Source organism: Harmonia axyridis, chromosome 3, assembly GCF_914767665.1.
Source record: "Harmonia axyridis chromosome 3, icHarAxyr1.1, whole genome shotgun sequence".
Lineage (NCBI taxonomy): Eukaryota > Metazoa > Arthropoda > Insecta > Coleoptera > Coccinellidae > Harmonia > Harmonia axyridis.
In genome coordinates, this window is record NC_059503.1 from 32,894,383 (window position 1) to 32,911,918 (window position 17,536).

The 17,536-nt window shown below is 33.3% G+C and overlaps 2 protein-coding genes across 2 annotated transcripts in view; one reads left to right on the top strand and one right to left on the bottom strand.

The window, feature by feature from the left end:
• LOC123675783 (casein kinase II subunit alpha-like) lies at positions 1-2,925 on the bottom strand. Its single transcript, XM_045611300.1, has 2 exons — positions 1,415-2,925; positions 1-802 (listed from the first exon to the last, which is right to left on the bottom strand). The coding sequence occupies exon 1, from the start codon at positions 2,466-2,468 to the stop codon at positions 1,446-1,448; it is 1,023 nt and encodes a 340-aa protein (XP_045467256.1). The 5' UTR covers positions 2,469-2,925; the 3' UTR covers positions 1-802; positions 1,415-1,445.
• Positions 2,926-5,939: 3,014 nt separating this feature from the next.
• Positions 5,940-17,536, top strand: part of LOC123676894 (cytospin-A-like) — a 90,484-nt gene continuing 78,887 nt past the window's right edge. The window contains exon 1 of the mRNA XM_045613175.1: positions 5,940-6,197. The gene's annotated coding sequence lies outside the window, so the exon portion shown is untranslated. The remainder of the gene's footprint in view (positions 6,198-17,536) is intronic.

Sequence of the window (17,536 nt, forward strand, 5' to 3'; positions counted from 1 at the left end):
TAATTTATTATCATAGTTTATTCAGGTAGCATTCATTATGTAGATGGTAGCGTTATAATACCTACGAAAAAATTATAGCTTTCAGCCTTAATTTAATGAACACTGACAAATTCTCAATATACAACTATTTACAAAAAAAAATGGTTTTGAGGCTGTGGAAGATCTTCAGTTCAATTGACACAATAAGATAAGAGCCACAATAAAAACATCAGTCTTGTACCACAGCCATACATATTTAACTCTATCAGTCTTCAAAACATATATTTACAATTTTTCCATATCTGTTTTTATATACACCAGTATTATTATCACATCCTCGTTTATTTTGTATCTCTATTGGAATTTTTGTAATATGTCTTATTAATGGAAAAGAATTAGAACATAATATATGAAAAAATTCTATTAAAAAGAAATATCACCCAACTCATAAACAATAAAAAATAATTGATTATTATCAAAAATCTTAATATTCTTTTACTACTTGAAATACAATATTCTTTGAGGTAGAATGTAGTTTTATTAGAAAATGTGTAACTAAGTTTCAAAAAAAAAAACAAAGAAAGAACTATTGTTAATTGAAAAACTTGAAGAAATGTGAACAAATCAATACTATTGTAAATACTAGAAGTACAACTAAATATGTTAAAGTAATACCAAAAAATTTTCAAGATAATAAAATATTTATCGTTTATAAATAAGGAGTAGGTGATACTGAAAAGAAATTCTGTAAGCTGTATCCCTCGATATTCTTCGAATTAGATATCTCACTTGGTCATCTTTATCCTCTGGATGTACATCAAATCTATAATGAAAATAAAAATGAATTTCACTTCACCTTTTACATATTTTTTCTATAACTAACAACAAATAATTCATTTTATTTCAATGTTGTATCTCCTCTAGAAAAACTGTTAACAATGAACCTCTGGTATACAGATGGGATTGAACAAATTTTTTTTAGTTTTCTCCCTGTTTAAAACATATTTTTCCATAAAATCCAAAATCTCCAAATTAAATTCTATATAATCAGTAAAATGGTAACTTTCAAGAGTTAAAAAAGGAAGACACACATTTACTATCCATTCAAAAGAAATAGTACTAAGAAGTTTGATCTTATAGCGCTCCTCAAAATATAATATTCAAATATTAAACTGCTCAAAGAAAGAAATACAGATGTGAGATGAATTGTGGCTGTAAGAACTTTCCTCTTAAATTAAATCTTAATTAACTGATTATGATGATATTTCTTTTCAAAAAAGATATGAAGATGAGGACAGTTCAATTTGAAATTATATTGTTAATGAACTTTGGAAATACATTATATTCCATTATCATTATATTCCCGTTTACTGTAAATGGATTTATCATAATAATAAGATGAAAATCTCACAATGTATCTTTCTTCAAAACTCACCAATGCGTACGATCCATGAGAAAACCACCCGTCAAACCTTAGACGTTGAGGAAACTACGCTCATTTGCGTCAAACCTTGTGTAACTGGAAAAAAATAGGGGTGGTCCATGGCCTCTTTAGCCGTCAATCTCTCGGCGTGATCATACCTCAGCAACTTATCCAAAAAATCCAAAGCTTCCGGCGTGACCAAATGCTGATTTTCCCTGTTAACGAAACGTTCCCAACGCTTCCTCGAATGTCTACCCAGGATATCGTCAAATCTTGAGTCCAGTTCAACGTCGTACTTCTCAATATACCTGAACAGGTCGTCCGTACCCAGTACCTTAGCTATACGAACCAGCTGGTCGTAGTTATCGTGACCGTGGAAAAAAGGCTCTCTCTTGAAAATCATCGAAGCTAACATACAACCCAAAGACCACATATCCAAGGAATAGTCATACATCTGGAAATCAACCAGGAGTTCAGGTCCTTTGAAGTACCTAGATGCTACTCTCACGTTGTACTCTTGTCCTGGATGGTAAAACTCAGCTAGACCCCAGTCGATCAGGCGGAGGGTTTTGGTTTCAGGGTCAATCATCACATTGTGTGGTTTGACGTCTCTGTGCATGATCCCCATGCTATGGCAGTAATCCAGGGCTTTGAGTAGCTGATGGAGGTAGTACCTTATGTCCAGATCTGTAAGTTTAGGGTATAGTGTCTTGAATTCTACGTTATTGATGTTCTCGAAAATCAAAGCTGGTATCTTGGTGACTGGATCCTTAACCACTGACTCGAGGGTTATTATATTTACTCCTCCTTTCAAATTTTCTAATATCTTGATTTCCCTCTTTATCTTTTTTCTGTTCACAGGTTTCAGGACTTTAACTACACACGTTTGACCACTGGTAGAATTGACGGCTGCGAATACTTCACTATATTTACCTCTACCCAGTTTTTTAACTAGAGAATAATCGTCTAGGGATTTCCAATGTACAACGTAACTTTCATAGTCCCAATATTCCCTAGGTTTCTGAGAGTTCACGTCGGCGTACACTCTAGCACGACTACTAGCCATTTTCTGAACAAATATAAAATAAACGCAAGCAAACCTCAGCAATAAGCACCTTAACACATTCAGAGTAACTGTAAAGAGTAAATCACGTGTACACACATAACCTATCTACATATATCGTAGCTCTAAACACAAGCCCATTTACGCACCGTTCACAAAAGACTAGGTTCTGAAATGAAAGAATCGTTATTCGTTCGACACGTTACGTTAGACCGGCATTAGAGATTACTCGGAAATGTGTTGTACCCCTCTAAAACTGCATTGCCCCGATAGCGTCGCCTGTATAGCGACCACGTGCGTGCGCTGTGACGGTTTTCGGCACTTTCTGACTTTCTGAGCATCGTTATGCGAGAATTGAACACGTTCTTCTGTTCCACTTACGGACTGTCCCACGTAGATTCGCGGGAAATAAAAGGCGACTATAAAGTATAAATTATGGTCGTATTGAAATTCTGTCAAAACCTAGATTGTCAAAAGACAGATAGCCACGATTGATTCGCGTTTATTCTACAATTAATAAGGGGAGACACGCAAATCATAATTTTTTTTAATTGGTTTGTTATTATTACTTGAATTAGATGCTATTCGTTTTTGAAATCAATACAACCTGTCAGGGCCAGCGAAACGGATTGGTCCAGGTGTGAAAAATGGATTATAATATGTTTTCTCATTTGTTCATTTTTTTTTTCTTATTCCACAAAGAGCTACCTATATAATCATTTCATTACAATGTTTCGAAGGTTTGACTCGATGATGACAAATCCGTCGTCAAATTCAATTATGTTCAGATCTCGAATAAAATTTCAATCTATATGAAATTCTGCATTTAAAGGTAGAATAACAATTTTGAGCTTCGTGTAAAATTTCATGTTGATCACGTTACCAGAACCAGCGCCAACGGAAGTAATAGTCAATATTTCATTGACAACTGAATAATAGATTCTTCCTAGTCTAGTTGCGATTTTGCGCATATACATATATTATATACAGGGTGTCCAGGAAAATGTGGGAAATCTCTCAGATTCAGATAAAACATAAAAAAATAAGATGACAAGTCCCCATCATTTTTTTTTCCTAGCGCCCCTATACGGAGATACAGCCTCCTAAATGACATCACTGGAAATCGATTTCACTGGAATAAATTTCAAACTACTTATTATAATTGAAAAATATTTGATATGATGAACATTAGAAAGGACTTCTTAAAATACTGCCCTTAAATTTATATTAGCTCTTTTAGTTTAGCAGGGGCGGACTAGGTTGTACATTTCAATGCTCACATTTTCAACACCCTGTATGATAACGAGTAGAAACGAAAATTTGGATAGCTTGAACATTAAGCTAAAGAAAAGGTACGCTTGTTTGTCGTCGATAAAATGAACCGTTTTCGAAAAACAAAATAACAAAGGAATTAATTTTTTTATTTCTATCAGAAAGAACCATAAATTCAATTTTTTTTTGTCGGTAACAAAGTGTTTATGTCATCGAATCCGGCAAAATCTGTTTCTTATCACATCACAATGAAAGATCAACTGGAGAGGAATACAAACGTTACTATGGTAACTACAAAGTAAAAAGAGCTAATTTAACTTTGAGGGCACTATTTTAATAGGTCCCTACTTCTGTTCATCATATCAAATTTTCTTCAAATTATATTGAGTAGTTTGATATTTATTCCAGTAAAATGGATCCATTTTACTGAAATAAATATCAAACTACTCATTTTTTTCTTCTCCTTATCATATAGGGTGTTGAAAATGGGAGCATTAAAATGTACAACCTAGTCCGCCCCTGCTAAACTAAAAGAGCTAATTTAAATTTAAGGGCAGTATTTTAAGAGGTCCTTTCTACTGTTCATCATATCAAATATTCTTCAATTATATTAAGTAGCTTGAAATTTATTGCAGTAAAATGGATTTCCCGTGACGTCATTGAGGAGGCCGTATCTCCGTAGGGAGGGCAGCTAGGAAAAACATGATGGGAACTTATCATCTTATTTTTTATGTTCTATCTGAATCCCAGAGATTTTCCACATGTTCCCGGACACCCTGTATAAAAAAATAATTTTAGACTCACTTTTTTAATTTTATTATTTATAATAAATAAGAACTTTTTGCAATGACGTGCTCTTTAAAATGAATAATAGTGAAACCCTCATATAAATCGATGATCTTTTGCGTCTTTTTTTTATTTGAACTGATCGCTGAAATTTTAACATATTCCATCTAGTATTCTAGTAGATAGGTTTATAAAAATCATTTCAAGTTTGAAGGGCTGCCGCAAGATATTTAGGCGCCCCGACGAAATAAAATTTTAACGACCTGCTCTGCCTAATTAATCAATACATTAATCAATGCAGAATTTTTCTCAAACTTTCGAATTGCGGGTTGTTGAATTTTCTTTGAAGAAGCCTCTGTTATTCCTCTCAGGCATCTTTCAGGCAATTTCTTATGGAATCGTATTTTTGAATTTGAAATCAATTTCCGATCATCAAAAATCGCCCTTAATTATTTGAAAGTATCAAGTTCCATAGTAAAAAGACAACGCAATTCTTAAAGGTGCATATTTCAGTACCTTCTTGTTATTTGTAATTGAACTAGTTGATAGCGCCTATTCGATTTCAATGAAATTAGAGCTTGGTAATTTTAACTATAAAGAGTTACATATTTTCACCAAGAAAATATTTATTGAAAGACACGTTTTTGGTGACTGCTTAATTTCACGTTTTGGAGCTGTGAATTGGCCTCCAAGATCTTGTGATTTAACACCGCTAGATTACTTTCTGTGGGGCTATGTAAAGTCATTGGTCTTTGCGGATGAGCCACAAACCCTTGACCATTTGGAAGACAACATTCGCCGTGTTATTGCCGATATACGGCCACAAATGTTGGAAAAAGTCATCGAAAATTGGACGTCCAGATTGGACTACATTCGAGCCAGCCGTGGCGGTCATATGCCAGAAATCATATTTAAAATGTAATGCCACAAGATTATCTTGCGGATAAAAAAAATTCATGTCAATCGAATAATCCATTATTGCAATTTAAAGTTCTATAGCTTTAAAAAAAAACACCCTTTACATCAGTACATGTATAAATTTCGGTGCATATAATTTGCTTCTTCATCAGGATGCTAAAAAGAATAATTATCCTACAGAGAGCAATACGTGAGAAATATAAATATAATATTATAATTAATATAATAATAATATAATGAGTTTATAATTTACGGCAATACTCCTTGTAGATACCTTACTAGTACCTACCACCAAAAACTTAGAAAGTGGCCCAACTAAATCCAAGAAACCCCAACAAAACTATGGTATTTTTTTTTTGTCAACTGGACAAAAGCCTATTTCACTACGTCTATTCCTATTGTTAGCAATCGGCAACGCCGCAAACTTTGGACCACGAGGAAATGCAAGCACATGTCCGGTACAGTTGTTGTCGGATTGTTTTGTTTGGGTTGGCAAGTCGACGCGTAGCGTCGGTAGTCGTCTGTCTCATTTTGTTTTCCGCATTCGACGTCGCGCGTAGGATGTATAAACGTGACGTCATTTTTTTGTGAAAACTTCGAATTGACGTAGGTGTTTTTTCAATTTGCTATCTCCAAATAAACGTTCTGTTTATTACAACTAAGGGATGAAACAGTGACCAAGGGTAATAACAAGGGGGTTGGATACGTCAGAAAATTTGCTGCAGAGGGTTCTATATACGCAGTGGCGTAACAGTGGTGAGTAGTATTGAATAACACGATGAACATGTTTTTGTTTATTTTATTAGTTTTAAATTTTCCGATGTTTCAAAAAGGTTGCGAATCGGGTTTGAGACTTTCAATGAGAGCTTTCATTCAATTTGTTTTCTGTCTCCTTTAAGTAACTGTCTGAAATTGGAAAACTCTCAAGGAATTAAAAGAAGAATTTTTTTTTTGAAATAACAATTTTGGGAGGAAACGTCAAAACATAATTAAGTTACCTTCATATTGAACTTGTTTTATTGAATACATATTTTAATTCGAAAATTATTGAAGCATCATTGTAGGGGTTGATTTTTCCACCCCTTTGTCATAACAATACTTTAAATACAAGGTTTTTATAAATGATTGTAACATCGAAGTGAGCTTTGAAATATGTTTACCACTTTCCACTAAAACTGGCAATTATTATATAGGTACCATATTAAAATTTCGAAATTGACAACCATAAATTTTTTTCTATAAATTCTTGAGTAAATTTGAAATTTTTCAAAGAGGACTACGATGATATAAAGACCCTGCAGTATTAGTTATCTGCCTAAATAATTAATTCAATTTAGGATTTTTAAGGCTACAATAATAATGATCAACTTCATTGAAATAGGTAATATACGAAATGTTGAGATTCAACCTAGGGTAACTCTTCGGGTTACCCTTACACTTAATTATCACCTGCTCAAAAGATTATGTTATCAGCCTACAATCCTCAAATCAATACCATACAGCGAAGATGTCATATCAAAATAGGTAAAGGGTTCTCCAATAGAAATGATATATTTATAATTTGAAATGATTATAATAGCTACACTGTGTGTTATTTTTCAACATATCTTTTGACATTTGTATTCTAGGCCATTTAATCATGAGGAGATACTTTTAGAAATTACTGAATTGTTTTATGAAAATGTGCTAATTTATGAGACAAATTTGAAGGTGAATAAACTTTCAAATTTGTCTACAATAAAAAGAATAGTGGCCTATTAACTGAATAATGACGTCCATGAATACTTCTCAAATTTCCCTCAGTATTCACAAACCAGCTCTAATTTTGATAAACAATTTCTAAAAGTTGTAGATGTATGTATTTTCCATGATCAAATAACATTACATACTGAACAAAAATTACATGAAAATATCAAAAATCAATAAACAATGTTGCCAACAGTGACTTAATTGACAACAGAACCATTTCAAATTGTATAAATACTTTAAGAAAACCCTTTACAATACTTTCCTCTCCGGTAGAAATCCTTTTTTGTTATGGTGGTATGATTTTGTGACTGCATAGAAGAAAGATCAGCGGCAGTGTTCTCAAACAAATTATTTCATTCAAATTGAGTAAATTTACATTGATTACTCATATCTGCCGGCTCGCTGAAGGGATGTCTTTTAGAAAAAAATCTTACTGAAATAATAATAATAAAGGAAATTACAAATCATAAAATCCTTTCCTTCTTTATGAAGTTATTAAAAATACGTATTTTGCCTTTAATATTTCACGTATGAAATAAGAAACTATTAATCATTCTGTATTTCAATTAAATAGAATACAAGAAGCATTTCCATTTCGTATTTAAATACTTTTCATGAAGTATTTTATACATCTCTGCACTTTACATATAGGAGAATTGTCTTTGCAGCAGTTATCAAATATTTTAGCAGAACCTATATCTTAAAATATGAACCTATGAACTTATATATAACTTAATTTGATAACGAATTATTATATTAGATACAGTTTCCGAATTTCTAGGTGAAATGGTTTTTGCTTGGGTTTTTGAAGAGTAAATATAATTTCCACTCCACTTGCACTCGTTATAAGTTATTGGTGCCTAGTAGGTAATAGCAGTTTGCTATTACACAAATATCAAATTTATGAATATTTTCAAAATCATTATTGTGTACTCTCTCAGAAGAATAAAATCAATATCGTTGAAACGGATTACATTTTTGAAAAACCCATAAAGGGATGCTTTTCGACAAATCTGCGGCTTTAAAAACTGCGCTGAGAAATATAGGGTGTTCCATTTAAAAGACACCATTTTTACTCTATATCTCTGAAACGGTAATTAAGTTCTATGATCTGTTATGAGTACCATTTAACAGTAAAAATTACTGAAAAAAACGTTTTAGAATTTTTCGCATATCTTGAAAAGAAACCTAGAAAAATTTGAAACGGTAATTTTTCGGAAACGTCCCCTAACTTGAGAACGAATCAAAATCTGCTTTCTGTTATCTTATTATTTCGAAAAAAGATATTGGAGGTTCTTGTTGTTTTTGAAGTCTTATAGTCCTCAAGATGATTTCATAGAGCATCGAATTTGGGACACCCTGTACATGAATTGAAGAACATTATTAACGGGTTCTATCTTATTAATGCGTAAAGTACAAAATGCATCTTGTTCATGGTTAAGATGTCTAGAACTACACGTTTGATAAGATAAAACTTGCGATTTTCGAAGAAAAGAGCCTACTCGGTTGTTTTAAAAAACAACTGATACTACACTTAATTTCTGCATTGATTCCTATGTTGTCCACATCAAATTACACTGTAGTTCCCATGGAAATATAGCTTTATATATATCTTAGCCATCCATACTCGTAGCCATATGAAATCAACTGAAGTATATAAATTCAAACTTCTTTAAATTCATCACTTCAAGAGTCGCTAGTCAGATCTGTAACTTTTCCAACCACACCACTATTTTTGAAGATCTTACCTGGCACCAAGTTAAAAGCACTTTGTAACTGAGCACCTAGCTTATTACCTGCAGTGTGGCGTTAGCAGTATTATTGTATAGAACGTCTAATGCAGTTTCTTTTCACCAGAAACTAGATATTTTAAATAACAATGCTTTACAAGAATTTGAGGGGTTTACAGAATAGACTGACAATATTAGATCATTACAGGAGATCTTCTCACCTTAAATAAAGAAGACATAAATAAACAATCAAAAGAATAGTATTTAATATGTTCATGAAATAAATTGTACATAAAAAAACGAAGATTATTTTGAATACTCTGAAGATAATAAAATTAATTTGAAAGAAACAATTTCGAAATTCAGAAAATGAGGATAACTCGGAATTTCGAGATAATACCAGACTTGGAATCTGAACTCGACCGTGGTATGAATAGATATTCTTTACACTCTTTATAGTCCAGTCAAATTAGTAGTTAACCTCGCAATTTGAGATACCTAGCTATAAACTTGTATTATAACATCCTAAAAGTTTTCTCGTAACCTATATAGTAGGGTGTCCGCGAATATTAAAATCTACGATTGAAGGTTTCAAAAATCGGTTTTTGGACATTTTTTTACTTTTTGTTACCCTTGACCTTAGAATTTAATAGTTGCCCATACCATATGTAGGTTTTGAGACACCTTTTAGGATTTCCAAATTCAAGTTTTCACGAGTTTATCTGGGAATCTCTAATCCCGAGATTAGTATGTGTTCCCCAAAGGTACATCGTAGTTACGACCTTTTACAGCTTTTCAATTTAATTTATTGAGGCCCTATCATAAAACTATCCCTAAACACTTGGTCCACACACGCCAGCTGTTCAGGATCGTATTGTTAGAAATTTTGTTTTCAATTATCTATAAATGCCCTTGTTCTTAGAAGTTACCTATCAATAAGGTTAGTATACTAAAGCTTAAACCTTTCAAGGAAAAAATTCAATTCAATACAAATTTGTAGAGAGCATTTCTCAAGGCAGGATCCGTAAGAAGAAAATAAAGAACCCTGAATTTGTCAAAATATAAGAAGAAATAAATAACACTGCGCCAAAATTTAGTAGTGACTGTATTGAACTGAGAAAAAAGAAGTTGAAAAAATATCCCCCGTCAGTTGGAGTAAATGTGTATGTATCACACGTTATACTAGAAGAAGAAGTTTACAGAAAAATGATGGTGCCGGACTTAATTATTAACATAGACCTATGCAGTCCTATGCATAGACAGTATGAGGATACCTTTGAAGCGGATGTTGAGGTTATGTACATCCGAGCGAAAACTTATCTTATAAAGGTATGGATGACTTTTGGTCTGGAGTACCTTGTGATAGGAAATACTTGAATGAAGTACTTAATCTACTGTTATTCATATTGAGCTAGTTCGCAAGTTGGAGAGTGTGATCCTATCGAATTTATTTAGGTATACCTATCAAATATTAAATGAAGACATTAATTCTGAAACTTCTTTATGCTTGTCCACATAGCTCAAACAGAAGTTGTATAATGTCTCAGCATAGCTCGAACGAGTTAGCATCAAACCCCCGCAAAGTAAAATTTTGATATTTTTATTTGAATATTCTCGTTCACCATATACAGGTGTTTCAAGTTCGACGGCCTATTAGACGTTTCTGGAGAACGGGGCCGATTTGAAATCTGAAAATTCGGAATATGACATTGTTCATGATGCCCTATTCAGCTAAAATATTTTCGAAGTTCCGGCACTTATATGCTTTTGTATTGTATTTTGGCAGTTGGTGTGACTGTTACGAACATTGACAGATTACGCAATTTGAATTTGAATCGTACTTATCAAATTTAAATACTTTGAAATTACTCATTTAATTCATGAATTATGTCTGACGAAACGATTCAACACCACCAGATTTAAGAGAAATTGAGAACAATGCTGCAAATCATTTCACTATATTATCCAAATTATACATTATATTAACAATTATTGACGTTTGTTGAAATTATGATAGGATTGAAAGGCAGTAGAGACAACCACAAAACGAAAAATATAACTGAAAACGATGCTGTAATGAGTTCATTACAGCACTGTTTTTAGAACTGTAATGAACTCATTACGATACTTAAATAGAAAAACTCATTTTATGAAATTGTTTACTTCAGATAATGGAAAACAAACTTTTCAATGACCAATGTTTAATGCAACTGATAAACGATTAATTTATCGTGAAGAATTAATCGAAGATGATTTCTTTTATCAAGTTTTTTAGCCCATATATATATGTCTACATTTGGCGCATATTTATTTGATTTTCTAATGAAAGATAGATAAGCAACACAATATTATTGAATCAATTTGAATACCCGCAAAAAACAATGTAAAATCTTAGTGATTTTTTTTTGCCCGCCAGTGTATTCAATTGAAATTTAAAATTTTTCGCCAATATACTATCAAGTTCAAGATATTCCGCCAAAAATTACTCTCTTTCAATGAATATCCTTTAGTCTTGAACCTCTGAACTCTGTCTAGTGTCTAGTCCAGCCATACTCAACGTGCGGCCCTTTGCCCCTTTTTATGCGGCCCGAGCAACGGCCTAGTCCAGTATTACAATTTTCACAATAGTATCATAAATGAAGTTTCGAAATTACGCAAAAATAACGGTATCAATATTCACTCATTTACCTTTGTTTTCTCCCTTATTGCGTAGGTACACACAGAACACTATATCCATAATAAAGGGTGTTTTTTTAGAGCTATAGAACTTTAAATAGCAATAAAACAACGATGGATTATTCGATTGACATGAATTTTATTTTATCTGCAAGATAATCTTGTAGTGTTACATTTTAAATATGATTTCTAGCATATGACCGCCACGGCTGGCTCGGATGTAGTCCAATCTGGACGTCCAATTTTCGATGACTTTTTCCAACATTTGTGGCCGTATATCGGCAATAACACGGCGAATGTTGTCTTCCAAATGGTCAAGGATTTGTGGCTTATCCGCATAGACCAATGACTTTACATAGACCCACAGAAAGTAGTCTAGCGGTGTTAAATCACAAGATCTTGGAGGCCAATTCACAGGTCCAAAACGTGAAATTAGGCGGTCACCAAACTTGTCTTTCGATAAATCGATTGTGGCACGAGCTGTGTGACATGTTGCGCCGTCTTGTTGGAACCACAGCTCCTAGACATCATGGTTGTTCAATTCAGGAATGAAAAAGTTAGTAATCACGGCTCTATACCGATCACCATTGACTGTAACGTTCTGGCCATCATCGTTTTCGAAGAAGTACGGACCAATGATTCTACCAGCCCATAAACAGTCAGTTTTTCTGGATGTAAGGGTTTTTTGACATACACTTGAGGATAAGCTTCACTCCAAATGCGGCAGTTTTCTTTGTTGACGTAGCCATTCAACCAGAAGTGCGCTTCATCGCTAAACAAAATAAAATGGACGTAGTGCGCGATACCTATTCCGCACAGAACCATTATTTTCGAAATAAAATTGCGCTATTTGCAAGCGTTATTCAGGCGTGAGTCTATTTATGATGAATTGCCAAACCAAACTGAGGATAAATCACTTGACAGCTGATAAATCGGTCGCCATCTTGAACAGTAATGCCAGCTTAAAGTTATATATGTACCTCGAAAAAAAACACCCGTTATAAACAATGGATTCTTTATGTCATAATATACCTAATCTTTTTAGCGAGAATACCGTATCTCGCGTTTTTTGCTCTTGTAGTTTTCATTTCTATGGATTCTTGGGTGCGTTTTTTTTAGCTGATTATACGGTTAAATTGTCATATTATTGTGTAATTTTTTTTCTGGTCAGTACCATGATTTTTAAAACCTCTTATTAGCATTATTTCGTGAATTATGCTAATAAAAGGGTTTAGAAATCATGGTACCTACCAAAATAAAAAATTGCGATAACAAAAATTATTCCAATTTTCTTAAAATCGCCAATAGTACCCCTATTTTCGTTGTTGGGAGCGTTTCCCTGACACCCTGTATATTTTTATTTTCGCACTTCCCTACTAACATTACAAATGCAAAAAACGTAACCTGCCTGTCTGTTACGCTTTGACGCATAAACCACTGAATCGATTTTGATAAAATTCGTTTCACAGACAGGAACTACTAGTGCTTAGGAAAGGACTAAGGCTACTTTGAAACCGATTTAAAAAAAAAGTTTTGATTATGCGCGATAAACGAAAACCGCGCGGGCTAAAGCTAGTTTTACCACTAGGTAAATTACTGCGGCCCGCAAGAATGAACAGTAGCAATTATGCGGCCCGAGGTGAAAAAAGGTTGAGTATGACTGGTCTAGTCCATCTAGAACTAGACCATTTCGACACCTAGGACAGAGATTACGGAAGTTGACCATGCCTCTATGAGTGGTTTAATTTGAGATTGCGTAACACGATAGCGGTTAATGCGGGCCCCGGATGTCGGATGTGACGAGCATCGTCACGCTTGCAATTCAGGCAACACATACGACCCCAACGTTGCAATATATAAAAAGCATTGTGAAGTCACGTTCCGGGAAATAAGACGTCCTTACCGGTGAATCTTTGAATTTTTGAGAATGGGGTGCGTTTTTTTCTTCTCTGACTTTGTTTTGTCTTATGTTGCCATTTAATTTTATTCTCCTTGAGTTTGGTTCTATCCTTGACAATACACAGTGTCCGTAAAGTATGCAACAAATTCATTTTTAGCTAAATAGACCATTTTAAGAAATAATCCTGAAATACGTCCATTTCTTATTTTAATTTACCGTATTTTAAAATAATAATCTTATATACAGGGTGAATTACTTTCGAGTAATGACGTCACCGTCATTTTTTTTTAAATAGAACACCCCCATTTTGTCTCAATTTTCCGATTACTCCAGCTGAACTGATTCCAAAAATGTATCACATGTTGATTCCAATTGGTACAGGGTGGACAAAAATACAATAGTTTTGTGTGTACTCATAAAGTAACGCGTAACATTCTTTATTAGTTAAATCATAGTATAAAGAAGGATAGTAAGACAGTCCTAATGTTAAAGCGATTTGAAGCGATTTCGAGAGCCATCTGGTGTTCACGTTGTAATACTGCAATAAAAATGGTCTGTAAAGTGGCGACCTCCAAAAAAAATGCAGTTATTTTAAGGAACTAATACTTTTCTGCCGGTACAAGAAGATAGGAATGAAGTTTTCTATATTTTCGTATATCTACAGAACTGTAATCAACTCGAACAGACGTTATTGTAGACTTAACAATATGAAAGAAGACCGAGACAGTGGCGTGTATAGTCCATGTTATTGATTTCTTGATAAATAACGCTGTTGCTTTGTGTTCAGAATTTTTGTACAATGGCTGTAGCGAATGGTCATTTCGAAATGTTCCTTCCAAGGTGAATTTCATTTATTTCATAAAGAGTTGACTATTTTTTCAATAAGGTTATTGTGCATTTCTGAAGAAAGATCCAATTTTCAGTGGGTTTTGCCATAGTATGGTTTTGCTTGCACAATAACCATTAATAATAATTTGTAGAATAAACAGACATTATGTCTCAGCTAAATTTTTCAATTTAAAATAATTCAGCTATTGGGGAATAAATAATAAAATAGTCTTTTCAAAATTCGTAGGTATTTATTATTTCGATAGAATACAGTTTGCAGGTATGGTAGGTAGTTAAATGAATGTTTATTCATGAAAAGAAAGTTTGACTAACTCACCCTTCGGGCTCGAGGGTTAATTTCTTCGAATGAATAAACATGTATAACTCACGTAATGTATACAAAATTTTACCCCATTTGATGGGGATTCAAATGAACAGTTTCCAGAAATAACTATGAAATGAGATGAAAGGTACCGCTCCAATTTGTGATTGCTACGACACTGGGTATTGGATTGTTAGCAATTGTCATAAAAAATATGATAGTCTTGGAGGAATTCAGTGGTGAATTAACTTTATTTTTAAATTACTGAATGGATTAACGTCATTTTACCCTTGTTGCTGTGGATTGAATGATGTCGTTTTATGCGACAAAATGGTATAAAAAATGAAATAATCCTTGAACAATCTATATTCTCACATGTTTCCTATGCATTACTCTGTGTGGCTAAATGGATACTTATTATTTCATTGATCTTCACTACGAAAACTTTTTGAAACTCTCGAAAAATACCTCAGCCAGGTTGTTGAGCCGTGTTTATGCAGCTAACTTGCTAAGTTGAAAACAACCTACTTTGTGGAGCTAAATAATTTATTTGATACTCTGAATATTTTCATCTGAACTTTGCAATCCTATGTATATAAAGCGATACCAATCTAATAATTCTGCCGATTTTCATTCAACAATAATGAATTAGGTTCTTTATACTATGTCTAAAGTAACTGTACCTATCAGTTAATTTCTGATGATTAAAATATTAGCAGTGTTACATAAAGAATAACAACGGCCTTAGGATTTCAAGTTCCTTTTCAATGAATACTTTTAGGGTTCTATACCTGTAATACGACCCCAACTCCCTTCTATTGTATTGTTATGGCCACTCTTCAAGTTATTTCCGCAACCAGAGGAAGAATGCTATGTTGCCAAATTTTATAAATTTAACAATCAATTTTGTTCTTAGTTTACAAATCGCCAAAACTTTTGACTATGTGTGTATATCGGGTGTCCCAAGGTGAGTGGCCTATTAGATTATTATGGAAACTATCGATGGTAAAGATTTAAAATTTTGTGGATAGATATTTCGCCATGTAAGGTACATTTTTAAAATAATTTCACATTTCCAATGTTGCCGGATGTACGACAATTTGGCAACAACTTTGTTATTTTGAATGGGACATCCGGTATTTCTATTTTTTTTATGATACTCCATAAAATATTAAATCTATTCACTCCTACTTTTCCATCCCTATCTTTAACGGTTTTTGAGTTATTAATTATTTTTCGAAATTCTAGATCGAATTGGCGTATTACGAAAATGACTCTAGTTCGCTCAATATTTGAGATTTAAGTCAGAAATTTTGCAAGTCGTTAGATATTGATCTGATCTGTGTCACTGCTTTTGAATTATGGTTGTCAATAATACAGGACGGACCAAAAAAAATCATCATTCACCAAGTTACAAAATTGTAAAAAAGTCTATTTTTTCAAATTAGACACCTAGTATATTTTTCAATTTTTGGAATCAGTATAACACACTCTACAATTTTTCTATTCACGTCCCTATACCTATCTCAACTGGATTCCGAGTTTTTCGATTTTTTTTACTTCTGGAGGGCGTATGAAAATGAAACCTATACCAGATTTTAAGTTAGATCTTCAGGAACACAACTGTGAAAACCGCATAGAATTCTGTGCTGTAGTTTCTGCGTGATGCGCAAACGAATTTACATACAGACAAAAAGACAGACAGACAAAAAATTTAAAAATGGTTGTTCTGCCTTCTAATACTCATATAAGATCTCCCAGCATTGGTTTTCTTCAAATATCTCTCATGTACCGACGTCGGACCCCTTACAATTTTATTATATATCAAGATTTGATTTATTATTTGTCTGTTCGAATCACATTTTATTATCGAAGGGAAAATGTCCGGAATTGCATAATCAAATTGCTTCTTTTACGTAAAATACATGTGCATGTATTAGGAATTAGTACCCTGACGACCGAGCTTTGCCCGGTGTTCTCATTTGGAAAGGCTATCATAAATAGTTATCAAATAAGTTTTTTTTTTAATGATGTTTTTCAAAACACCATCCTAATACCAAATTTCATCCAAATCATTATGGGCGTTTTGGATATACCTACGCAAAATGTATGAAATTGTGCCATATTATATATTATGTTTATGTAAATATAACGAAAACTCAGCATACAAATCGGTTTTATTTATTTATTTTCCTTATAACAACATGAAAATCAAATGTACATGTAAGTTACAAATGTATGGAAATATTTCATTTTTCATAAAATTTCCAAAGAGCCCACACATGACATATATTTACATTTGAAAGTTTGGTAGTTTGCAGCCAAAGGGTTGTAGGAAAAAAAAATTTTATTTTCAAAAACTGGAGAAAATTAATAATCGAATAACGGGTTTACGCATTTTTATTCTCAGTTATTGGTTGAAGAAAATGAATTTTATTCCAGACTAACGCCGAAACAAAGTATATACAATATACATACATGCGAATAATACCAGAATTGAGAAAACAATCAATCATTAATTTTTCGATATAATCACGTTCGAAAAAACTTGAAGAGGCGATTCAAATCCGCCCAACTTTAGTATCCGCCACTGGTTTAGATTCCAGGGTAGATTTAAAATACAGCGACATCTATATCTATTGGGTCAGCACCATCTGTTATCGAGGTACGTCTTGTCCGAAACCTAAGTATGTACCAGAATCAAGCTACGACATGCTTCGTCCTGAAATAAGCTAAGACGTGCACTGGATGGCAAATCCCCAGCGACATCTATTGGTGCACTCCACGCCGTCAAATTTTAACCCCGTATGGTTGGATTACTATCCTTCTTTATACTATGGTTAAATTAACAATATTATCACAATTACTTATTGTCTAGCGGCAATTGGTT

Coding starts and splice junctions, on each gene's coding strand:
- LOC123675783 (XM_045611300.1), bottom strand. CDS start 2,468: ATGGCTAGTAGTCGTGCTAGAGTGTACGCCGACGTGAACTCTCAGAAA.